Source organism: Neolamprologus brichardi, chromosome 9 (genome assembly GCF_056152115.1).
Source record: "Neolamprologus brichardi isolate AB-2024 chromosome 9, ASM5615211v1, whole genome shotgun sequence".
Classification (NCBI taxonomy): domain Eukaryota; kingdom Metazoa; phylum Chordata; class Actinopteri; order Cichliformes; family Cichlidae; genus Neolamprologus; species Neolamprologus brichardi.
The window spans coordinates 33,828,783-33,847,289 of record NC_142112.1 but is presented as its reverse complement, the minus strand read 5'-3'; the positions used below and the strand labels follow the sequence as shown (position 1 = coordinate 33,847,289).

General features: G+C 41.0%; 1 protein-coding gene and 2 long non-coding RNA genes across 5 annotated transcripts; 2 read left to right on the top strand and 1 right to left on the bottom strand.

Moving 5' to 3' along the window:
• Window positions 1-212: 212 nt before the first annotated feature.
• On the bottom strand, window positions 213-16,775 carry LOC148101503 (uncharacterized). 3 transcript variants are annotated; one of them, XM_087846333.1, is made up of 4 exons: window positions 16,650-16,775; window positions 5,611-5,716; window positions 2,863-3,879; window positions 213-2,537 (listed from the first exon to the last, which is right to left on the bottom strand). In XM_087846333.1, exons 2-4 carry the CDS (start codon window positions 5,626-5,628, stop codon window positions 1,845-1,847), a joined length of 1,728 nt encoding a protein of 575 aa, XP_087702459.1. In that variant the 5' UTR covers window positions 5,629-5,716; window positions 16,650-16,775; the 3' UTR covers window positions 213-1,844. The 3 variants fall into 3 exon arrangements, 1 of the variants encoding a protein (XP_087702459.1); XR_015719649.1 differs by lacking the exons at window positions 213-2,537; window positions 2,863-3,879; window positions 16,650-16,775 and adding exons at window positions 4,759-4,980; window positions 5,060-5,104 and having other exon boundaries at window positions 5,611-5,630; XR_015719650.1 differs by lacking the exons at window positions 213-2,537; window positions 2,863-3,879; window positions 16,650-16,775 and adding an exon at window positions 4,759-5,232 and having other exon boundaries at window positions 5,611-5,805.
• On the top strand, window positions 6,436-6,982 carry LOC148101505 (uncharacterized). Its single transcript, XR_015719658.1, has 2 exons — window positions 6,436-6,632; window positions 6,928-6,982. It is a non-coding gene; the product is annotated as an uncharacterized LOC148101505 (long non-coding RNA).
• Window positions 13,169-13,767, top strand: LOC148101504 (uncharacterized). The gene is made up of 2 exons (XR_015719660.1): window positions 13,169-13,417; window positions 13,713-13,767. It is a non-coding gene; the product is annotated as an uncharacterized LOC148101504 (long non-coding RNA).
• Window positions 16,776-18,507: the final 1,732 nt, after the last annotated feature.

Genomic DNA, 18,507 nt, shown 5'->3' with positions numbered 1-18,507 from the left:
ATATATGACTGACTTTAATTATCCATAAAATCATCACATTCTCTGTAAGATTAAGGTCGACTATTGAACAGAGAATATTTTAAAGTAAAGGCTTTAAAACCAAGTTAGTACAAACATCACTAATGTCACATAACTTTGCCGACATGTGGCCAACAGTAATGTTTTAATGTTCTTCATTATTAAACATTTGCACATAAATAAGTGACATAATATTCAGTAAGGCAAGGCAAGTTTATTTATATAGCACAATTCAACAACAAGGTCATTCAAAGTGCTTTAAAGAGACATTAAAAAACAAAAACAAATAAAAAGCATGATTTATTAAATTGATTAAAAAGAATTTAAGCTTAAAAGTGTGGATTTGGTGCTTTATTCAAATGCAGCTGAGAACAGGTGAGTCTTCAACCTGGATTTAAATAAACTGAGTGTTTCAGCTGATCTGAGGCTTTCTTGGGGTTTGTTCCAGATATATGGAGCATAAAAGCTGAATGCAGCTTCTCCGTGTCTGGTTCTGACTCTGGGAACTGATTAAAAAAAACGGATCCAGGTGACCTGAGGGATCTGGAAGGTTCATACTGGGTGAGGAGGTCACTGATGTATTTTGGTCCTAAACCATTCAGAACTTTATAGACCAGCATCAGAACTTCAAAGTCTATCCTCTGACGGACAGGCAGCCAGAGTGAAGACCTCAGAGCTGGACTGGTGTGGTCCACTTTTTTGGTCTTAGTGAGGACTCGAGCAGCAGAGTTCTGAATGAGCTGTAGTTGTCTGACTGATTTTTTAGGTAGACCTGTAAAGATGTATTTCCAGGTCCTGTTGAGACATCATATCAGTACTTACTTTTAAACGTTTCCTCTTTGGCCGCTCCACTTCCACCGTTTTTTTTGGCAAAATTATCCACACCCACGCTATGATCTTAAATCAATTTTTTCAAACACAAACACTATTTTAAAGCTTCTAAAGAGTAAAATATTAATGATAATTATAATAACAGTAATAAAAACAAAAGCTCTCAGATCCATCAAACCAACTAGCAGAGAGAACAATAAGAGAAGAGAAAACTTTAACCTTGTAGACTTCATTATGTTCCAGCTGCTCTACAGACGCTGTGACCTCGAACTTAAGCAGGTCATAAAATATGTGCAACTCAATAACTTCATAATTACACCCTGTGGTATTTAGGCAGCAGAACAACTAAGAATAACAACTATCTTTGTTTAGATGCAAGAAGAATCATATAGAAATGAAAAAGTATTAATATAAATCCAGAGCAAAGATATCCTCTAAATCAGCGTAGCACATGTGCAGCTGCTGGGATTCACTTAAGCATTCGGCTCATTGCGTTTGCAGATTTTTCTCTCGCTGTTCTGGCTCACAGCGCTTCAAGCACAAAAATAAATATCCCCAAAGGTGTGAAAGGGAGCTAATTAGTAAGAGTATTGTTACTCTCTGCAGGAGTAGTCCAGCAGTAGGAATCAGTCCAACAACAAGGTGTGTAACATCTAGCAGGGTGACAGAAAAACCCAGGGTAACTTCTAAGGATCTCAACGTCTCTCTCACATTGTGTTTTTTAAACATGTCTCCATTTGTCACTTCAGTCTTTACTCTGAAATACATGAAGAGAAATCATGGCTGAAACAATTTCTCATGAAACCAGGGGTGTGGTCCAAAAGTCAGTTTTGGTGAGGAAGGTTCCTAACTGAGAGAAGTGACCCAGAAGTATCTGTGTAGCAGCCACAATGAATCAAGATCATGAGCTTTATTAACTGATCAAAGTCTATTCTTTCATCTTCTGTATTATTCAGTTTGCATTGGTAATGCAGAAAATCAGCCCAGCAACCAATTCAGTTCAACACAAGTTTAAAGGATTCTATCTGAACTCTGTGGAGCCTGATCTCAAGCTTTTTGAGTCTGACACTGAAACCAGAGGATCTTTCTGTCACTTCAGATTCACTGTGATCCAGTGATGGGAGTGATTTCAGCCCTGAGTGATCACGCTGATGTTTGCACAGAGCAGACAATGAGGTGAATGTTTTGGCACATTGGTAACAGTGAAACAGTTTATTAGTAACGTGGAATCGTTTGTGTTCGGAGTATGATCTGAGATTCCTGAAGCTCTTGTCACACTGGTCACAGCTGTAGTTTCCTTCCATGTGTGTACGTTCATGATAGTTACGACTACTTGATTGTGAGAAGCTTTTGTCACAGTGTCTGCACTTGTATGGTTTCTCTCCCGTGTGGACTCGTTTGTGTTTTTTAAGGTTACTTGCAGTGGTGAAGGATGACCCACACTGATCACACAGGTGCTTTTTAACCCCACTGTGAATCTGTTCATGTTGTTTTAAGTGATGTGATGTGGTGAAGTTTCTCCCACATTCTTTGCAGTATTTCAGTTTGTCTCCAGTGTGTCTACGTTGATGTGTTTTTAGGTTATTTTGATGACTGAAAGTTTTTCCACAGACGTCACAACGAAAGTCTTTCCCACCACCACAGTGATGACAGGGTTGAGAACTGGATCCATCTGTGTCGCTCTGCTTCTAAACAAAGACACAAAGACAGTGTAAGTCAATCCTTCAACATTTTTATCCTAAACGTCGCCTGAAATAAAGAGCATCTCTGCAGACGTCCAATTACATTTTACTGTTTCAGTTAACACACTCAGTTTACTGGGCTGCAATAGCTACAATACTACCACCATAATACTACAGTATTACTAAAATCATAACTGACATGAAAATCTGAATAATCACTCAGAGCTGCTTTTCCATGCAGTAGAATTGCTAACATGCTAACACAGTTTAATGAGCAGAGTTGTTTCAAACAGTCAGGCTAAAATGACAAGATAACAATATAAATACATACCTCACAGTAACTGCACTTGTAGAGTTTCTTTCTGGTGTGGATCTGTTGGTGTCCTCTCAGGTAATGTGGAGATTTAAAAGTCTTCTCACACAGGTCACATTGATAAGGTCTCTCCTCAGTGTGGGTAAACATGTGTCGTTGTAACTGTGCGTCTGTTGTAAACTCTTTGCCACACTGTTCACAGCAGTACACATCATGTCTGGTGTGAATGCGTAGGTGTATATTTCGGTACCCTCTCTGGCTGAAAGTTTTTCCACAGATGTCACAGCTGTATGCCTTAATTCCAGAGTGGGTAACTAGATGCCTCTGTAAGCTCCTACTGCGATTAAAAGCTCTGCCACACTGATCACAGCTGTACGCTTTAACTCCACTGTGGATGAGTTGGTGTTGTTTTAGGTGACCCTTCAAGGAAAAAGACTTTCCACACAAGTCACAGCTGAACGGTCTCTCTCCAGTGTGGATGAACTGATGACATTTTAGTTTAGCCTTATCAGTAAACTCCTTCCCACACTGATCACAGCTGTATGCTTTAACTCCACTGTGGATGAGTTCGTGCTGTTTTAGGGAACCCTTCCTGGAAAAAGACTTTCCACACAAGTCACAGTTGAACGGTCTCTCTCCAGTGTGGATGAACTGATGACGTTTTAGTAAAGCCTTCAGAGCAAAATCCTTCCCACAAATGTCACAGCTGTATGCCTTAATTCCAGAGTGGGTAACTAGATGACTCTGTAAGCTACCACTTTGAGCAAAAGCTCTGCCACACTCATCACAGCTGTACGCTTTAACTCCACTGTGAATGAGTTGGTGTTGTTTTAGGTGACCCTTCAAGGAAAAAGACTTTCCACACAAGTCACAGCTGAACGGTCTCTCTCCAGTGTGGATGACCTGATGAAGTTTTAGTGAATTCTTCCTAGTAAACTCCTTCCCACACTCGTCACAGGTGTAGGTTTTCTCTCTCTTTCTTCTGTGAGGTTTGTCGGCCTCCTGAGAGCGCTGACTTCTCGCTCCATGTTGGTCCTGCAGTGACAGAGATACAAACAGAGGCAGTGAGTGAAATGCAGTCGTGGAACAAACTGAGCCTTCAAACTCCCTCCATTTTAAACCTGAAGGTGGAGTGTGGCACCAAACACCTTAAAGGTCTCTTATCCCCACCTGCTGGTAGTTCTAACACATTACATCCAACCTGGTGTTAAAAAGAATTCATGACTGTTTAAACACTAAAATCATGCCCATCCCTCCTGATTGTACACACACACACACACACACACACACACACTAAATTATTATTTTATCATTTATATTATAGTGTTGTTTCCTATTACATCTTTCTTTAATTTTTATAGATTTATACATAATTATTCAGTGATAATAAATCCTATGTTTGTTTATTCAAAAAGAACCCCTTTAGCTTCCACAACAGATGTTGCTCATCTTCCGTCAAATACAATCACATAAAATATTATACAATAAAGTGGATTCAAGATATCCTCACAATTTGTCTCTTACATCCACAGCGAGGTTTCACAATTGTTAAATTATAAGGAATCAATAATAATAATAATAATATCAATCACATTGAGGCACATTGCACAAATTTCAAAAACAAATAATCTCTTAAAATATTACAACAACTAAAAGCTCTGTAAATCGGCTTTTAAGTGGTCATTGAAGTTTTGAATAGTTTGAATAATTCTCTAATTTTATAAGGCAATTTATTCCACTTAAAAGATGCTCTAAATATAACAGTTTTACAAAAAGTTACTTTGTTTTTAATTTGTGATAACAATATAACTGACAATATAATTGACACTAGACAAAATACTTTACAACTCCACAACTTTATTAAAAAACTCATCAATGTATTTTCAGTTAAACAAGCTGTTTTTATGTGTCAGGCTCAGGAGAGACTCGGAGGCAGACCGTCATGTAAGTTCACAAATTTATTACACACAGACACCAGGTGCGGATATATACAAGTGAGGGGGCACAGGAAGAGGGTCTCCGGGAAACACAGGCACGGGAAGGGGACGGCTATGTACACAATCCTTCACTGAAGCTCAGGTAGCTCGGACTCCGGCTTTTGGCTCACCAAACGGCGGTCCTCAGGCTGGCGAGAATCTGGCACAGGGAGGAAGAACAGGTAAGCAGCGGCACGAAAGAAACTCGGGTAAAAGCTCGGACTAGAAATGACACTGACGAGTGTTACACAATAATCCAGCGAGGAAGCACTCTCAGCAGCTGCCTTAAGAAGTGGATGAGATGAGACGATTGTTTGCAGGTGTCCGAGCCAGGGGCTGGAGCCGTCATGACTCCGCCCCGGTAGAGCGCAGTGCGCGGAGGGGAGAGAGAGATGCAGCACAACAAAAACAACTGTAGCCATACAGAGTCAGCTGAGAAGGCACAGGGTCATGACATTATGTGCATTTAAGTTATATACAAATTTAACAGTGCAAATGCAAATTGCTTGCTGACAGTTAAACCAAAAGGATTTTCCAGAGGAAATTGGCCGACATTTGCTCCAAGGCATTTGCATTTGCACTGTTAAATTTTTTATACAACTTTAATACACATAAAAAAACAGCTGCTTGTTTAAGTGAAAATACATTGATGGGTTTTTTAATAAAGTTGTGGAGTTGTAAAGTATTTTGTCTGGTGTCAATTATATCGTCAGCTATATCGTTATCGCAAATTTTCAAATGTATATCGTGACAAATATTTTTGGTCATATCGCCCTGCTCTGTCTGTCACCTTCTGTGTTGAGCTCATCGTTTTCTCTGTAGTGGCTGAGCTGAGTCCAAGTAGCTGAAAATGTTCCTCTGCTGCTCCGTCAGACTCTTCTCCTCCTGCTGATCAGCTGGGACACAAAACAGATCTTTGTTAGGGTCCACACTGCACTGAAGAGTCAAAGTGTCTCATATGTTCATCTAACAAGTAAAAGAACACATTTTTGCTTCCCGAGGTGGGCAACTTATTGGAAACAAACACAAAAGGTTTGAGCACTGATACCTGGCATTGCTGGCATTGAAAGATGCAATGCCAGCAATGTGGATTGTCAAGACTAAAACCAATCATTAAGCAAAGACAACAGGGATCATTTGTTTCTGTTTATTTAGCATTCACAACATTTGTAGTTGCTTTCTGTACAGGGGAAGTCCACGCACACTGTGTGGTACCGCCATCCGCAGAAGGTGCATTCAATCTTTGTAAGAAAAACTAGATTGTCTGAGACTAAAATGATATTAAGAAAAGGAGAGGTGATTTGTAAAACTTCAAGTGTATGATAAGGTGAAAACAAATACACAATTGCATGTCATGTAGCTGAAGGTTTTTTTTCTTCTTCTTTTGGAAGACCTGAAAACACTGAAAGTTACAAATGTATTGTGCTTGAAACAAATTCAAAATAGGTGATAAAGCCAGCTGCACATGTGTGTCACAAGTAAATCTGGCTGTATAATAAACAGAAACAAGTGATCCCTGCTGTCTTTGCTTAATGATTGGTTTGAGTCTTGACAATCCACATTGCATCTTTCAGTGTTTGTGGGTAGATTTGAATGCACCAGTGTAAACGGATGCTTTTATTTTGAAAGTCACGGAGCGACAAGGTGCCGTAAATTAAGTGGCGTAAACCATATAGCAGAAGCGCGAGTTTTAATGCACAGAGAGAAGGTGTGCTCTATGGTTAATGGACGGGAATGGGAAAAAGAACGGCTATTAAGGTGCAACACTGAGTTGAAAGCAGTTTCTTAGCACCTGGTTGATGAGGGAACAAGGTCTGTAACAAAGTTTGTCCTGTAGATATGTATTTTGTTGTTTTACGGAGCATATAGCTGCTGACCGCTACTAAGCATAAAGGCTAAGTTTTCACCCACTAGAGGGTGCTAACATACCTCGTCATGTTTAGTCAGCAATGCAACGATTTCCCTGTTATATGCAATAATTTACAAGTTTTAGTGTTATTTGTTATGTAAGGTAAAGAGAATTAATTTGTGATTAATGAATAAGTCAAAAGGTTAAAGGTAACACACTGTTTGATTTACTAATAGTCTTTTATTCTGTATGTTGTAGCTCTTACGGTGTGTTCACATACACGGCTGTTTAATAAAAGGATTGTGAACCATCAGTTTGAGAGACCATCTTTTCAACCGGGGATGCTACAGTAAGAGCTTGGCCCCAGCTGAGAAGAGCTTCATCCCACGCTCAGCATCGAGGTCCCAGTTCCACAGCTCCACACAAGGTCTTCTGGGATCTGATGGTCAACTAAATTGCCCCGTCCTCAGCATGGAAGCATCTGAAGAAGAGACAGAGTTTGCGGAGGATCCCAAGGCCAATGAGGAAGAGGAGCCTCCACACTCTGTTCGTCGAAGGAGGCCTACTGAAAAAATGCAAGCATATCAGGAGGAGGAGGCCCACAAGAAAGAAAAACGGCTTCTCAAAGTTTATGATGAATGGAAAAAACAAGTACGTAAAACACGAGAGCAATTAAAAGGAGACTTAACAGACAATCAAATTGCTTCACTCATGGACATCTTAGAGAATGAAAAAGAGACTGTCATAAAGTTGTATATGGAAATTAGAGAAAACATTACTCCTTCGAGTGGCACAAGGCGACTCATAGACGCATGTGAAGCAGTCACCAGAGACATTATCAAGATTGCTCATGAAAGACTCTCAGGCATAGATGACTATGATAGGGACAAGGTAAAGATACGTCTCCGTGAGCTTCTTGAGCCAGACTATGCTCAGTCCATTTACAGTTCCTCAGTCACGCACTCAAGTAAAAACTCTTCTGCCAGTAAGTCATACTCTGCAATGTCAGTAGTAGCTGTTAAGAGAGCAGAGGCTGCAGCAGAGTTAGCAGCCAAAGAAGCAGAGTATGAGGTGTTATTAGAGGAGGAAAAACAAAAGGAAAAGATTCAGCTTTTAGAAGAAAGGCAAAGAAAGGAGCTCGAATCTCAAAGGCGTGAGCTAGAGAAACTGAAGGCTGAAAAGGAGTTAAAGGCTGCACGAGCTAGACTAAGGACCTATGATACTGAGATAAAGAGTGAAATCAGTGCCTCTGATGTTGACTATAGAAACACTGCTCAGAAAGCCCCCACAGTTTCTAATCTCAGTAAAGTCCCTGACAACAATGTAGTGTCTACCTCACTTCCACAAACAGATGTCCTCTACTTAGCACAAGCAGTACAGGATAGTGTTGCATTGAACAGACTGCCAGTGCCAGAGCCCTCCACGTTCACAGGTGACCCAATACAATTCATTGAGTGGAAAGCTTCCTTTACTGCTCTCATTGATAAAAGGAACATCTCACCTGCTGACAAACTGCACTACTTAAAGAAATACATAGGAGGTCCAGCTCGACAAACGCTTGATGGCATCTTCTATAGAAACGACAGTGAAGCATACAGAGATGCATGGGAGCGTCTCAACCACAGGTATGGACATCCATTTGTGGTACAGAGAGCTTTCAGAGAAAGACTGGCAAAATGGCCAAAGATCCAAACAAATGACTCCACGGGATTCAGGGCATTTGCTGATTTCATTCAAACATGTCACGAGGCCATGCCCCACATTGAAGGCTTAAGCATTCTCAACGATTGCGAGGAAAACCAAAAACTCGTTCAAAAGTTACCAAACTGGGCAGCTGCAAGGTGGAATCGTCAGGCCACTCAGTTCATGAAAGAAAGTGGGAAGTTTCCAGGTTTAAAGGACTTTGCCAAGTTCATGTCTTCTGAAGCAGAGATCATGTGCAACCCAATTACATCATTTCAGGCTCTCCACTCTGCAAACTTCACCACAGACACTGGTAAGGGCTGCCAAAAGGACAAAAGGCCCACTTCTAATGTTCTCCACACCCAGGCGATAACTGAGACTGAAAATAAAGGTCCAAATGTTAAGGTCCCATGCATGTTCTGTCAAAACAACGGACATAAACTTCACAGTTGCCCACAGTTCAACGGAATATTGCTTGAAGAACGAAGGAAATATATAAAGGAGAAAAAACTCTGTTATGGTTGTCTCAAACCCGGACACAGCGCAAAGAACTGTAATTACAGACTTGTATGTGAAGTGTGTAAGAAAAAACATCCTACCTGTCTGCATGACTTCAACTATAACAATGATAAATCAGCCTCAAACCAGCCACAAACTCAGATCAGCACAGAACAGGCTGCAACCACCCTGTCTCTGACTGCAGAAGCCAGTGAACAGTGCGTGAGCACCTCCATGATTGTACCAGTATGGGTTTCTTCAGAGCAACATCCAGGTACAGAAAGGCTTGTTTATGCCCTCCTAGACACGCAAAGTGACACCGTGTTCATTGACCAAGATGTGTCTAATAACCTCCAAGCTAAGGCTACCCCAATAAGGTTGAAGCTCACTACACTGCTTGGTAAGGATGTTGTTGTGCCAAGCGAACGCATCTCAGGTCTCAAGGTAAGAGGCTATAACTCCTCAGAAATGATTGAACTCCCTCCTGCTTACACTAAAGAATGTATACCAGTTAACCGCTCTCACATTCCTACCTGTGAAACGGCAAGGCGGTGGAATCATCTCAAGGAAATAAGGAACGAGATTCCTCCACAGCTAGAATGTGAAGTCGGCCTCTTAATTGGCTACAGTTGCTCTAAGGCATTAGCTCCAAAGCAGGTAATCTTAGGAGGTGAGAACGAACCCTATGCAGTTTGCACAGCATTGGGCTGGAGTATTGTAGGTCCGACATCATCTTATGGTGACTCTTCTAGCATGTCTACTGTGTGTCACAGAGTTGCAGTTAAAGAGCTTCCCCTAGTGACTCCAGCTGATGTAATCAAGGTCCTTGAGTCTGACTTTAAGGATAATGACAAGGATAACAAGTCAGTGTCTCAAGATGACATTCTCTTTCTCAACATGTTAAAGGAAGGCATTTACAAAAACACTGAAGGACATTATGAAATGCCACTTCCATTTAAGGAGAGACCCCTCCTACCAGACAATAAGCAAATGGCCACTGTGCGACTTCAAAACCTCAAAACCAAACTGTCAAAAGACCAAAGGTACAAGGAACAGTATATAAAGTTTATGAGTGAAATATTGGAAAGGGGTGATGCAGAGGAAGTGCAGAATGAAGCTAAAGAAGGAGAAAGATGGTATATTCCTCACCACGGGATATATCACCCCCAAAAACCAGACAAACTCAGAGTAGTGTTTGACGCCTCCGCAAAATACAGAGGTACCAGTCTTAATGATCATTTGCTGTCAGGCCCAGATTTGCTGAATAGCCTTAATGGTGTTCTCATCAGGTTTAGAAGGCATCAAGTTGCTTTATTATGTGACATTGAAAAAATGTTCCACCAATTTCACGTGTATGAAGCAGACAGAGATTATTTAAGATTTTTATGGTGGGAAAATGGCGCAATGAACACTGAGCCCCAAGAGTTTCGGATGAAGGTGCACATTTTCGGTGCTACGTCCTCGCCAGGGTGTGCAAATTATGGATTAAAGCATCTCGCTAAAGAAAACGAGACACAGTTTCCTCTTGCATCTTAATTTATAATGAAGGATTTCTACGTGGACGATGGTGTGACGAGCACTCCAAGTGTCAAAGAAGCAATACAGCTCGCTCAGGAGGCTCAGAGACTCTGTGCATCAGGTGGCCTCAGACTACACAAGTTTGTAAGTAATGACAAAACTGTGTTAGAAAGCATTCCAGCATCTGAACGTGCCTCCCCACAGCAAGCATGTGACCTGGCGTTTAATGACTCTAAACTTGAAAGAGCACTAGGCATTCACTGGCACATTGGCTCAGACACACTCAGGTTTCGTTTTCGCCCCAATGTTCAACCTGCTACAAGGCGTGGCATCCTCTCTATGGTTGCATCCCTTTACGACCTATTAGGATTCATCTCTCCTTTTGTACTAACAGGCAAAAGAGTGCTTCAAGAGACATGCAAACAAGGCACAGGCTGGGATGATCCCCTTCCAAGCGAATTAAGGCCAATGTGGGATAACTGGAACAGTGACTTGAAGAACTTGGAGAAAATCGTAATACCACGCTGTTATGTCCCTAAAGACTTTGGCCCGATTGTAAAAACAGAGTTGCATCACTTTTCTGATGCAAGTTCATACGGCTATGGTCAGTGTTCGTACTTAAGACATGTAAACAAAGATTATAAAGTGCATTGTGCTTTAGTCACAGCAAAGACCAGAGTTGCTCCCATCAAGGTAACAACAATACCAAGACTCGAACTGACCGCTGCTGTTGTCTCCATTACCGTAAGTAACATGTTAAAAGATGAGCTTGGATTGACACAGATAGAGGAGTATTTCTGGACGGACTCTAAGGTAGTTTTAGGCTACATTAATAATGATGTAAGACGTTTTCACACATTTGTCTCCAATAGAGTTCAGAGGATAAGGCTCAACAGCTCTCCCCAGCAGTGGAGATATGTCCCTTCTGAGGAAAATCCTGCAGACATTGCCTCTAGAGGTTCAGGTGCAAGAGAGCTCATCATATCCGACTGGTTCAAAGGGCCACAGTTTCTATGGGAAAAGGAAATACCTCCACCTGCAGACATCGACATGAACATACCACTTGGAGACCCAGAGGTTAAGAAGGTACAGGCACTGAACACGCTCAAAACAGAGAAAAAAGGTTTATCAGACAAGTTAACAAAGTTTTCCCTCATGGTACAAAGCCACCCAAGCCATAGCTTGACTCATTCGCTGTGCCAAGGGAGACAAAACAACAGGCCACAGTACAGTACAAGAAAGACAAAATGCACGATGTGTTATTCTAAAGGACACACAAGCAAGTGAATATGCAGAGGAGATAAGGTTGCTAAGGAACGGGAAACCACTTCCACATAAAAGTAAACTGTTTCAAATGGACACTTTTCTTGATACTGATGGACTCCTTAAGGTGGGAGGAAGACTTAAAGATGCTTCATTCTCCTCCATACTGAAACACCCAGTGATAGTTCCGAAAGGTCACCATGTCACTCAACTAATAATAGATCATTTCCACAGTAAGGTGCAGCACCAAGGGAAAGGGTTTACAATCAATGAGGTCAGAGTGAATGGATTTTGGATTCCAGGCATCAACAAGGCCGTGGCAAATTTTATACACCAATGTGTGAAGTGTCGCAAACTCAGAAGAGGCACAGAGGAACAAAAGATGTCTGATCTCCCAACGCAGCGCTTAGAGCCATCTCCACCATTTACATTCTGTGGAATGGACTGTTTTGGTCCTTTTCTAACCAAACAAGCTCGCAAAGAGCACAAGCGTTATGGACTTCTTTTTACATGCCTTTGCTGCAGAGCAGTACACATAGAAATGTTGGACAACATGACTACAGACGCCTTTATCAATGCGCTCCGCTGTTTTTTAGCCATAAGAGGAGCAGTCAGTGTGATTAGATGCGATCAAGGAAGCAACTTTGTCGGAGCTAAAAATGAGCTACAAGAAGCTTTAAAACAAGTGGACTCCAACCGCATTACCACATTTCTTGCAGAGAAGCAGTGTGACTTCAAAATGCACACTCCTCATTCAAGCCATACAGGAGGTGTATGGGAAAGACAAATCAGGACAGTTCGAAACATTCTGCGCTCCACAGTTTCACTTTCATCTGGCAGAATGGATGACGCATCGTTAAGGACATTCTTTTATGAGGCAATGGCGATTGTCAACAGCAGGCCTCTAACGGTGGACAACCTAAGTGACCCAAGCAGCCCAGAGCCCTTGACGCCAAATCACCTGCTTACTATGAAGCCAAAGATATCCCTGCCCCCTCCAGGCACATTCATCAAAGAGGATATTTACGCACGTAAAAGGTGGCGGCAGGTGCAGTACCTATCAGAACAGTTTTGTTCACGTTGGAAAAGGGAGTATCTATCCAACATCGCAACAAGACAGAAATGGCACACTCCAAGGAGAAACTTGAAAGTTGGAGATGTTGTCATGGAGAAGATGGACGATCTACCCCGCAATGAATGGAGATTAGCACGTGTAATGGACACAGTAACTGACAAAGACGGACTTGTAAGAAAAGTAAGGATTTGCTTCGGAGAAAGGAAGACTGAGAAGGGACAATGTTCTAGTAAATGTTCTATAGTGGAACGCCCAGTGCAGAAACTGGTTTTGCTATTAGAGACTGTTTAACTACATTCTAAGGTTTAAGGCTCCCTCTTTTCAATGGAACTATGTGTTATCATACTGGTTAATAATGGTTACGGGTCATTTCTTCATTAGGAAATCATTATCGCTTCAGTTAATTCCCAGTTAAGCTCTTAATGATTTGGTGGGAGTGTAAATGGCCTCATTAATATTTTGTAAAGTGTTTTGTAAAAGCTATGAGTGACTATTATATTGTTGGAACGGATGCTTTTATTTTGAAAGTCACGGAGCGACAAGGTGCCGTAAATTAAGTGGCGTAAACCATATAGCAGAAGCGCGAGTTTTAATGCACAGAGAGAAGGTGTGCTCTATGGTTAATGGACGGGAATGGGAAAAAGAACGGCTATTAAGGTGCAACACTGAGTTGAAAGCAGTTTCTTAGCACCTGGTTGATGAGGGAACAAGGTCTGTAACAAAGTTTGTCCTGTAGATATGTATTTTGTTGTTTTACGGAGCATATAGCTGCTGACCGCTACTAAGCATAAAGGCTAAGTTTTCACCCACTAGAGGGTGCTAACATACCTCGTCATGTTTAGTCAGCAATGCAACGATTTCCCTGTTATATGCAATAATTTACAAGTTTTAGTGTTATTTGTTATGTAAGGTAAAGAGAATTAATTTGTGATTAATGAATAAGTCAAAAGGTTAAAGGTAACACACTGTTTGATTTACTAATAGTCTTTTATTCTGTATGTTGTAGCTCTTACGGTGTGTTCACATACACGGCTGTTTAATAAAAGGATTGTGAACCATCAGTTTGAGAGACCATCTTTTCAACCGGGGATGCTACAACCAGTGTAAGTGCAGCCACTCAGCCTCTACTCAATGTGGTCATAGAAACAGGTGCAGATGTGTCACGAGTTAATCTAGTAGTAGGCTATGGCACTTGGCCACAGGTGGCAGTAGTGGACTGACCTCCATTTGAGACTGCTCCAGCTGCTCTGTGACAGTCAGTAGATCTGCTACAAATAGCAAATCATATGCAAGTTTTGGAAATTACATTATAAATATTCCTAACTTAGCCATGGCAGCCATGTTGATGTATTACCTATATTGACTGAAAATGTTCATTTCCAGAGAAAAGACACAGGCAGACTGTGCTTACAGGATGTGATGTTACATGTTATTATGTGATGTTATTGGAATCATCATGAATAACGGGAGTGGTGATTTCTATAACTTTGTGTATATAATTTGGCATTTCTTACTGATGTAGGCCAAAAATAAATACATAATAAAATTTTATTTATTTTAAAGGTTTATTTGCAAGATACAAAAACAGACAAAATAGAAAGTTCCACATGTATTGTGGAACTTTACACACACACACACACATAAAACTTATTAAGGATTGTACATTAACATAAAACTGTTGTTTCACCAGAGAAACACACACACACACACACACACACACACACACACACACACACACACACACACACACACACACACACACACACACACACACACACACACACACACACACACACACGTGGAGGGAGGGAGAGAGAGAGGGAGAGAGCGAGAGCGAGAGAGAGGATATGCAAACAGCTACCAAACAGTCGTCATAATTCGTCATACAACGAGAACAGGACAAATCAACAATTAACAATGACTAATTAATATTAAAATCTGTAACATAATGTATTGTTTGGAGTTTAGTCTGATTGTTTCAGGATGACCTGCCATTATCCAATCACACATCTGCTTACCTGTATCTTTTGCTCATTTCTCCTCCTTTTCTTTTCTATTTTTTCTAAACTGAGCACCTGATGGCTTTGAACTTTTCTTGTCCATCTTCCATTGGTTTTAATTTTGCACTCCAGTATGAACACAAATTCCCCAACCCGAGGATCACCACAACTTAACCTAACAGACCTACACCTTAGTTCACAGATTCACTTTGTCTGAGGTTTATTTCTGGGATTTCGCACAACCCAGTATTCAGATCATGAATACATAATGGGCTTGGATTTACAACATTATGAATGAAATGTGCTCTATTTGGAAGCAGCATGTCCCCCTCCCCGTTCCAGGGGTTTTGTGAGAGACTTTAAATCATCAAACTGTAAATTATAAATTTTAAATTGTTATTGATCCCTTTACCCCTGGTCCTAAAGTGTATATTTATTTTCTTACTCTTCTTATATTTATTGTTTGTTTACTTTCACTGCTGTAACTGGAGCCTCGTCGTCTCGTCTCTCTATATACTGGACTGTATGTAGCGGAGATGACAATAAAGTTTACTTTGACTTCAGCAGCGAGCACGCGCACCGAGGGCTCTCGCGCTCACTTTTCGTGTATAGAATAAAAAAAAAAAAACATCGGTGCAAATTATAAGTCTGTATCATAATGTCTGGTGTGTTTTATTTTGCGAGTTGATTATTAGATGCCGCTCCAGCCAGCCAGAGACTCCCCCGCCGCCCCGCCCTCTCCTCCCTGTGCCGCAAGCAGCAGACGCACCTCGCAAACGGAGGGCGCCCTTACTCCAAGCAAATGGGTGATAGAAAACCGATCGGTGCCTACGACATTCCCAATATGCGCTGGCATGATGTCGGGGCAGCATGAGTACGAGCAATCTTATTTTAATTTTTTTTCCGATGCTTGTGATGCCGCCACCCACCACGATGCCGTCCCGGGCAACAGCCCGTGTCGCTCGTATCAAAAACCGCTACTGTGTGTGTCACAAGTTAATCTGGCTGTAGGCTATGGTACTTGGCCAGAGGTGGCGCTGGTTGACTCGACTCCATTTGAGTAGTAAACTGCACTAGTTGTGAAGCAAAAACGCTGAAATCGGAGTAATAACACGTACGAGGGGAACGATGACAAAGACAAGATTCTCCCGATCGTTTACTCTTGCTGTCCTGTGAACACCATCTGCATGAGAATATCACCAGGTAAACCCGCGATATTTTTAAACATTTTGTTGTCCTAGAGGAACAAGACTGACGGAGTGTGTTTGAGGTAACCTCACAAATGTCACAGATGACATATTTGGTGTTTATTTGCTGTTTTGTCGGTAGCGGCTCCTGAAAAGCAAGTCTGCCACACATCTGTTCAACCAACGCCAGTTGATACGCCCACGTGTACACACACACACACACACACACACACACACACACACACACACACACACACACAGAGAGAGAGAGAGAGAGCCCTTTTGAATGTTGGCAAGTATGTGTATGTGGTGTTAAATAGGCCTATACTACTGTGCTTTGATGTTGCTCGTAAGGGTGAAACTCATTGTGAAACGTCTGAGAACCCCTGCTACAGAACAATGGAGATTTCCCTTATATGGTAACAACCTCAACTCACGTGACGCCCAGAATTGTACAATGCTGATGCTTGAGAGCGCGCGTGTGATGCAAGTATGTGTAGAGTGTTGAGCGCGTGATCAGTGGTGAGAAAAACAAATCACGAAACTTGACCTTTCTATACTCGTGGCTCACTTCCACTTCTAATCTATTCGTTTGCACACTTACACACATCCACCTGTGGTTTCCTGTTTTGCTCACTCTGGAGAGCCTCGCCTTTAACGGTCTTCTCTCACAGAGAGCAACAGAAAACTTCACTCAGAAAACTTCGAAAAACTCAAGATTGACTGAACTCAGTTCAAAGTTACCTTGACACTTACCTTTAGATGTGAGAGATAGTGATGGTCCGCTTGAAGCTGACGCTCCGGTGCGTGTGTCAAAAAGATCAACACGCTGCTTCAGAAGCACTGTGTCGAGGCTTGATTCGTTTGGCCAGAGTCACATGATTAGTGACGTCTGAAGTTTCTGTACTTTTTTTTTAATTGAACTTTATTGAACACACAATGAGTATACAACATACAAACAGATGAAGTTTACGAAAGAACAGAACATGAACATACAAAATCAGGGGTAAAAAAATTATGATATGAGTAAGCGCAAAAATCAACATATAAATATTTTCTTAGAGCCTTTTTGTTGGTTGAGTCTGATATTGATTGTATGTACAATTCCATATCCTTATAAAAAGGCAGAAATATGGTGTTTTATTAATAAACTTACATTTATGGATAAAAAATTTAGCTAAAAGTATTAACAAATTTATTATAAAAAAAACATTTATCATTCTTCCTGGGGAACTTAAAGAAATAGAATAAAACATTTTCCCATTATTAAGAAAACTCCCTTTAAATATGGACAATAACAAAGCTGCTAAATTCCTTCCAGAATCTCTGTGTAGAGGAACAGTACCAAAAAAGATGTGCCACAGTTTTTGGATGATCCCCACAGAAAGTTCAATTAGTATTTATGTCTCTTTTAAATGTTACCATATAGTGACTGGCTGGGTAACATTTATGAAGAATTTCATATGAGATTTCCTTCACCTTGTTTACAATTAGATATTTATGGGATCATCCAGACTGTCTTCCAGGTGATATCTGGAACATGTCGGTTCCAGTAAGATATTATATATATGGGAGAGACATGATATCTTCTTGGAATAAACTACGTATTCTCTTATTGCTGTTACCAAGTTCCTGTGAAAAGCAGATTTTTCCCACTGCTGACTCAGCTGGATCAGGGAGACTGACTGAGGTAGATATTGAACTGTCAGTGTTTTTACATAACATTAAAGTACCTGAGGGTATGGCACCAAGCACCTTTGAGAATTCCCGAACACTTAAGGGAAAATTATAAAGTGTAAGGGATTCATTGTAAGTAAGTAGTGTTCCCTCTTTATTAACCAGCTGAGCCACCAATAGGATCCCATTTTGGACCCAAGTTTCCAGGAAAAGTGATAATAAAAGAAATAAAATATCTCTGTTGTTCCAGATGAGGTATTTGTGTAGTGAGAAGTTGTGTTTATAAATGAGGGTCCACGCTAAGAGGACCTGCTGCAGATATATATATATGATAATGTTAAGTTTTAGATTTTAAATAGGCTATAAATTTTACTACAGAGTAGGACGGATTGTAGGGTAGCGAACATAGTCGGGAAACACGTTTTGAACACAGCAGGTTACCTGGGTGTAATGTTTTTACTGGTTGTAATGTTTTTTTTTTTCAGTTAAAAAGAAACATGGACTGCCTCCTACCTAACTATATAAAGAGTAACTGAAGGTTAAATGCAGCAAATATGTCCTGGTTTAAGCCAGACACTTACACCTGCGCTCCGCTGCGTCTAAGCCACTGTCGCTCTGGCAGCTGAAGAACTCCCAAAAATGGGCTAAAATCGCCCCTGCTTTAAGATTATCTGACTAGTAACGGATTGCATTTATATTTATAGAGCCGGGTGGAGGTATGCTACACCAATGCTTGTAATGAAAAGAAGGACTTTCTATTGTTTGTAGAGAGCCATTTCTTTTTACAATAGCGGATGTATTTTACTTTCTTATATTAACCTACAGGCCGCCCACTCGTCTCCTCGTATGTGTAAAAAATATCCCTTAGTGAAAAAAGCGCCGCTCACATATTCAGAACTCTATCCCAAATAATTTTATTAAAACACCCTGATAAGGT

Excerpts from the sequence above, each read along its gene's own strand:
- LOC148101503 (XM_087846333.1), bottom strand. Across the intron at positions 2,538-2,862 it reads ACAAGTGCAGTTACTGTGAG|AAGCAGAGCGACACAGATGG; the intron begins GTATGTATTTAT and ends GTCTTTGTTTAG.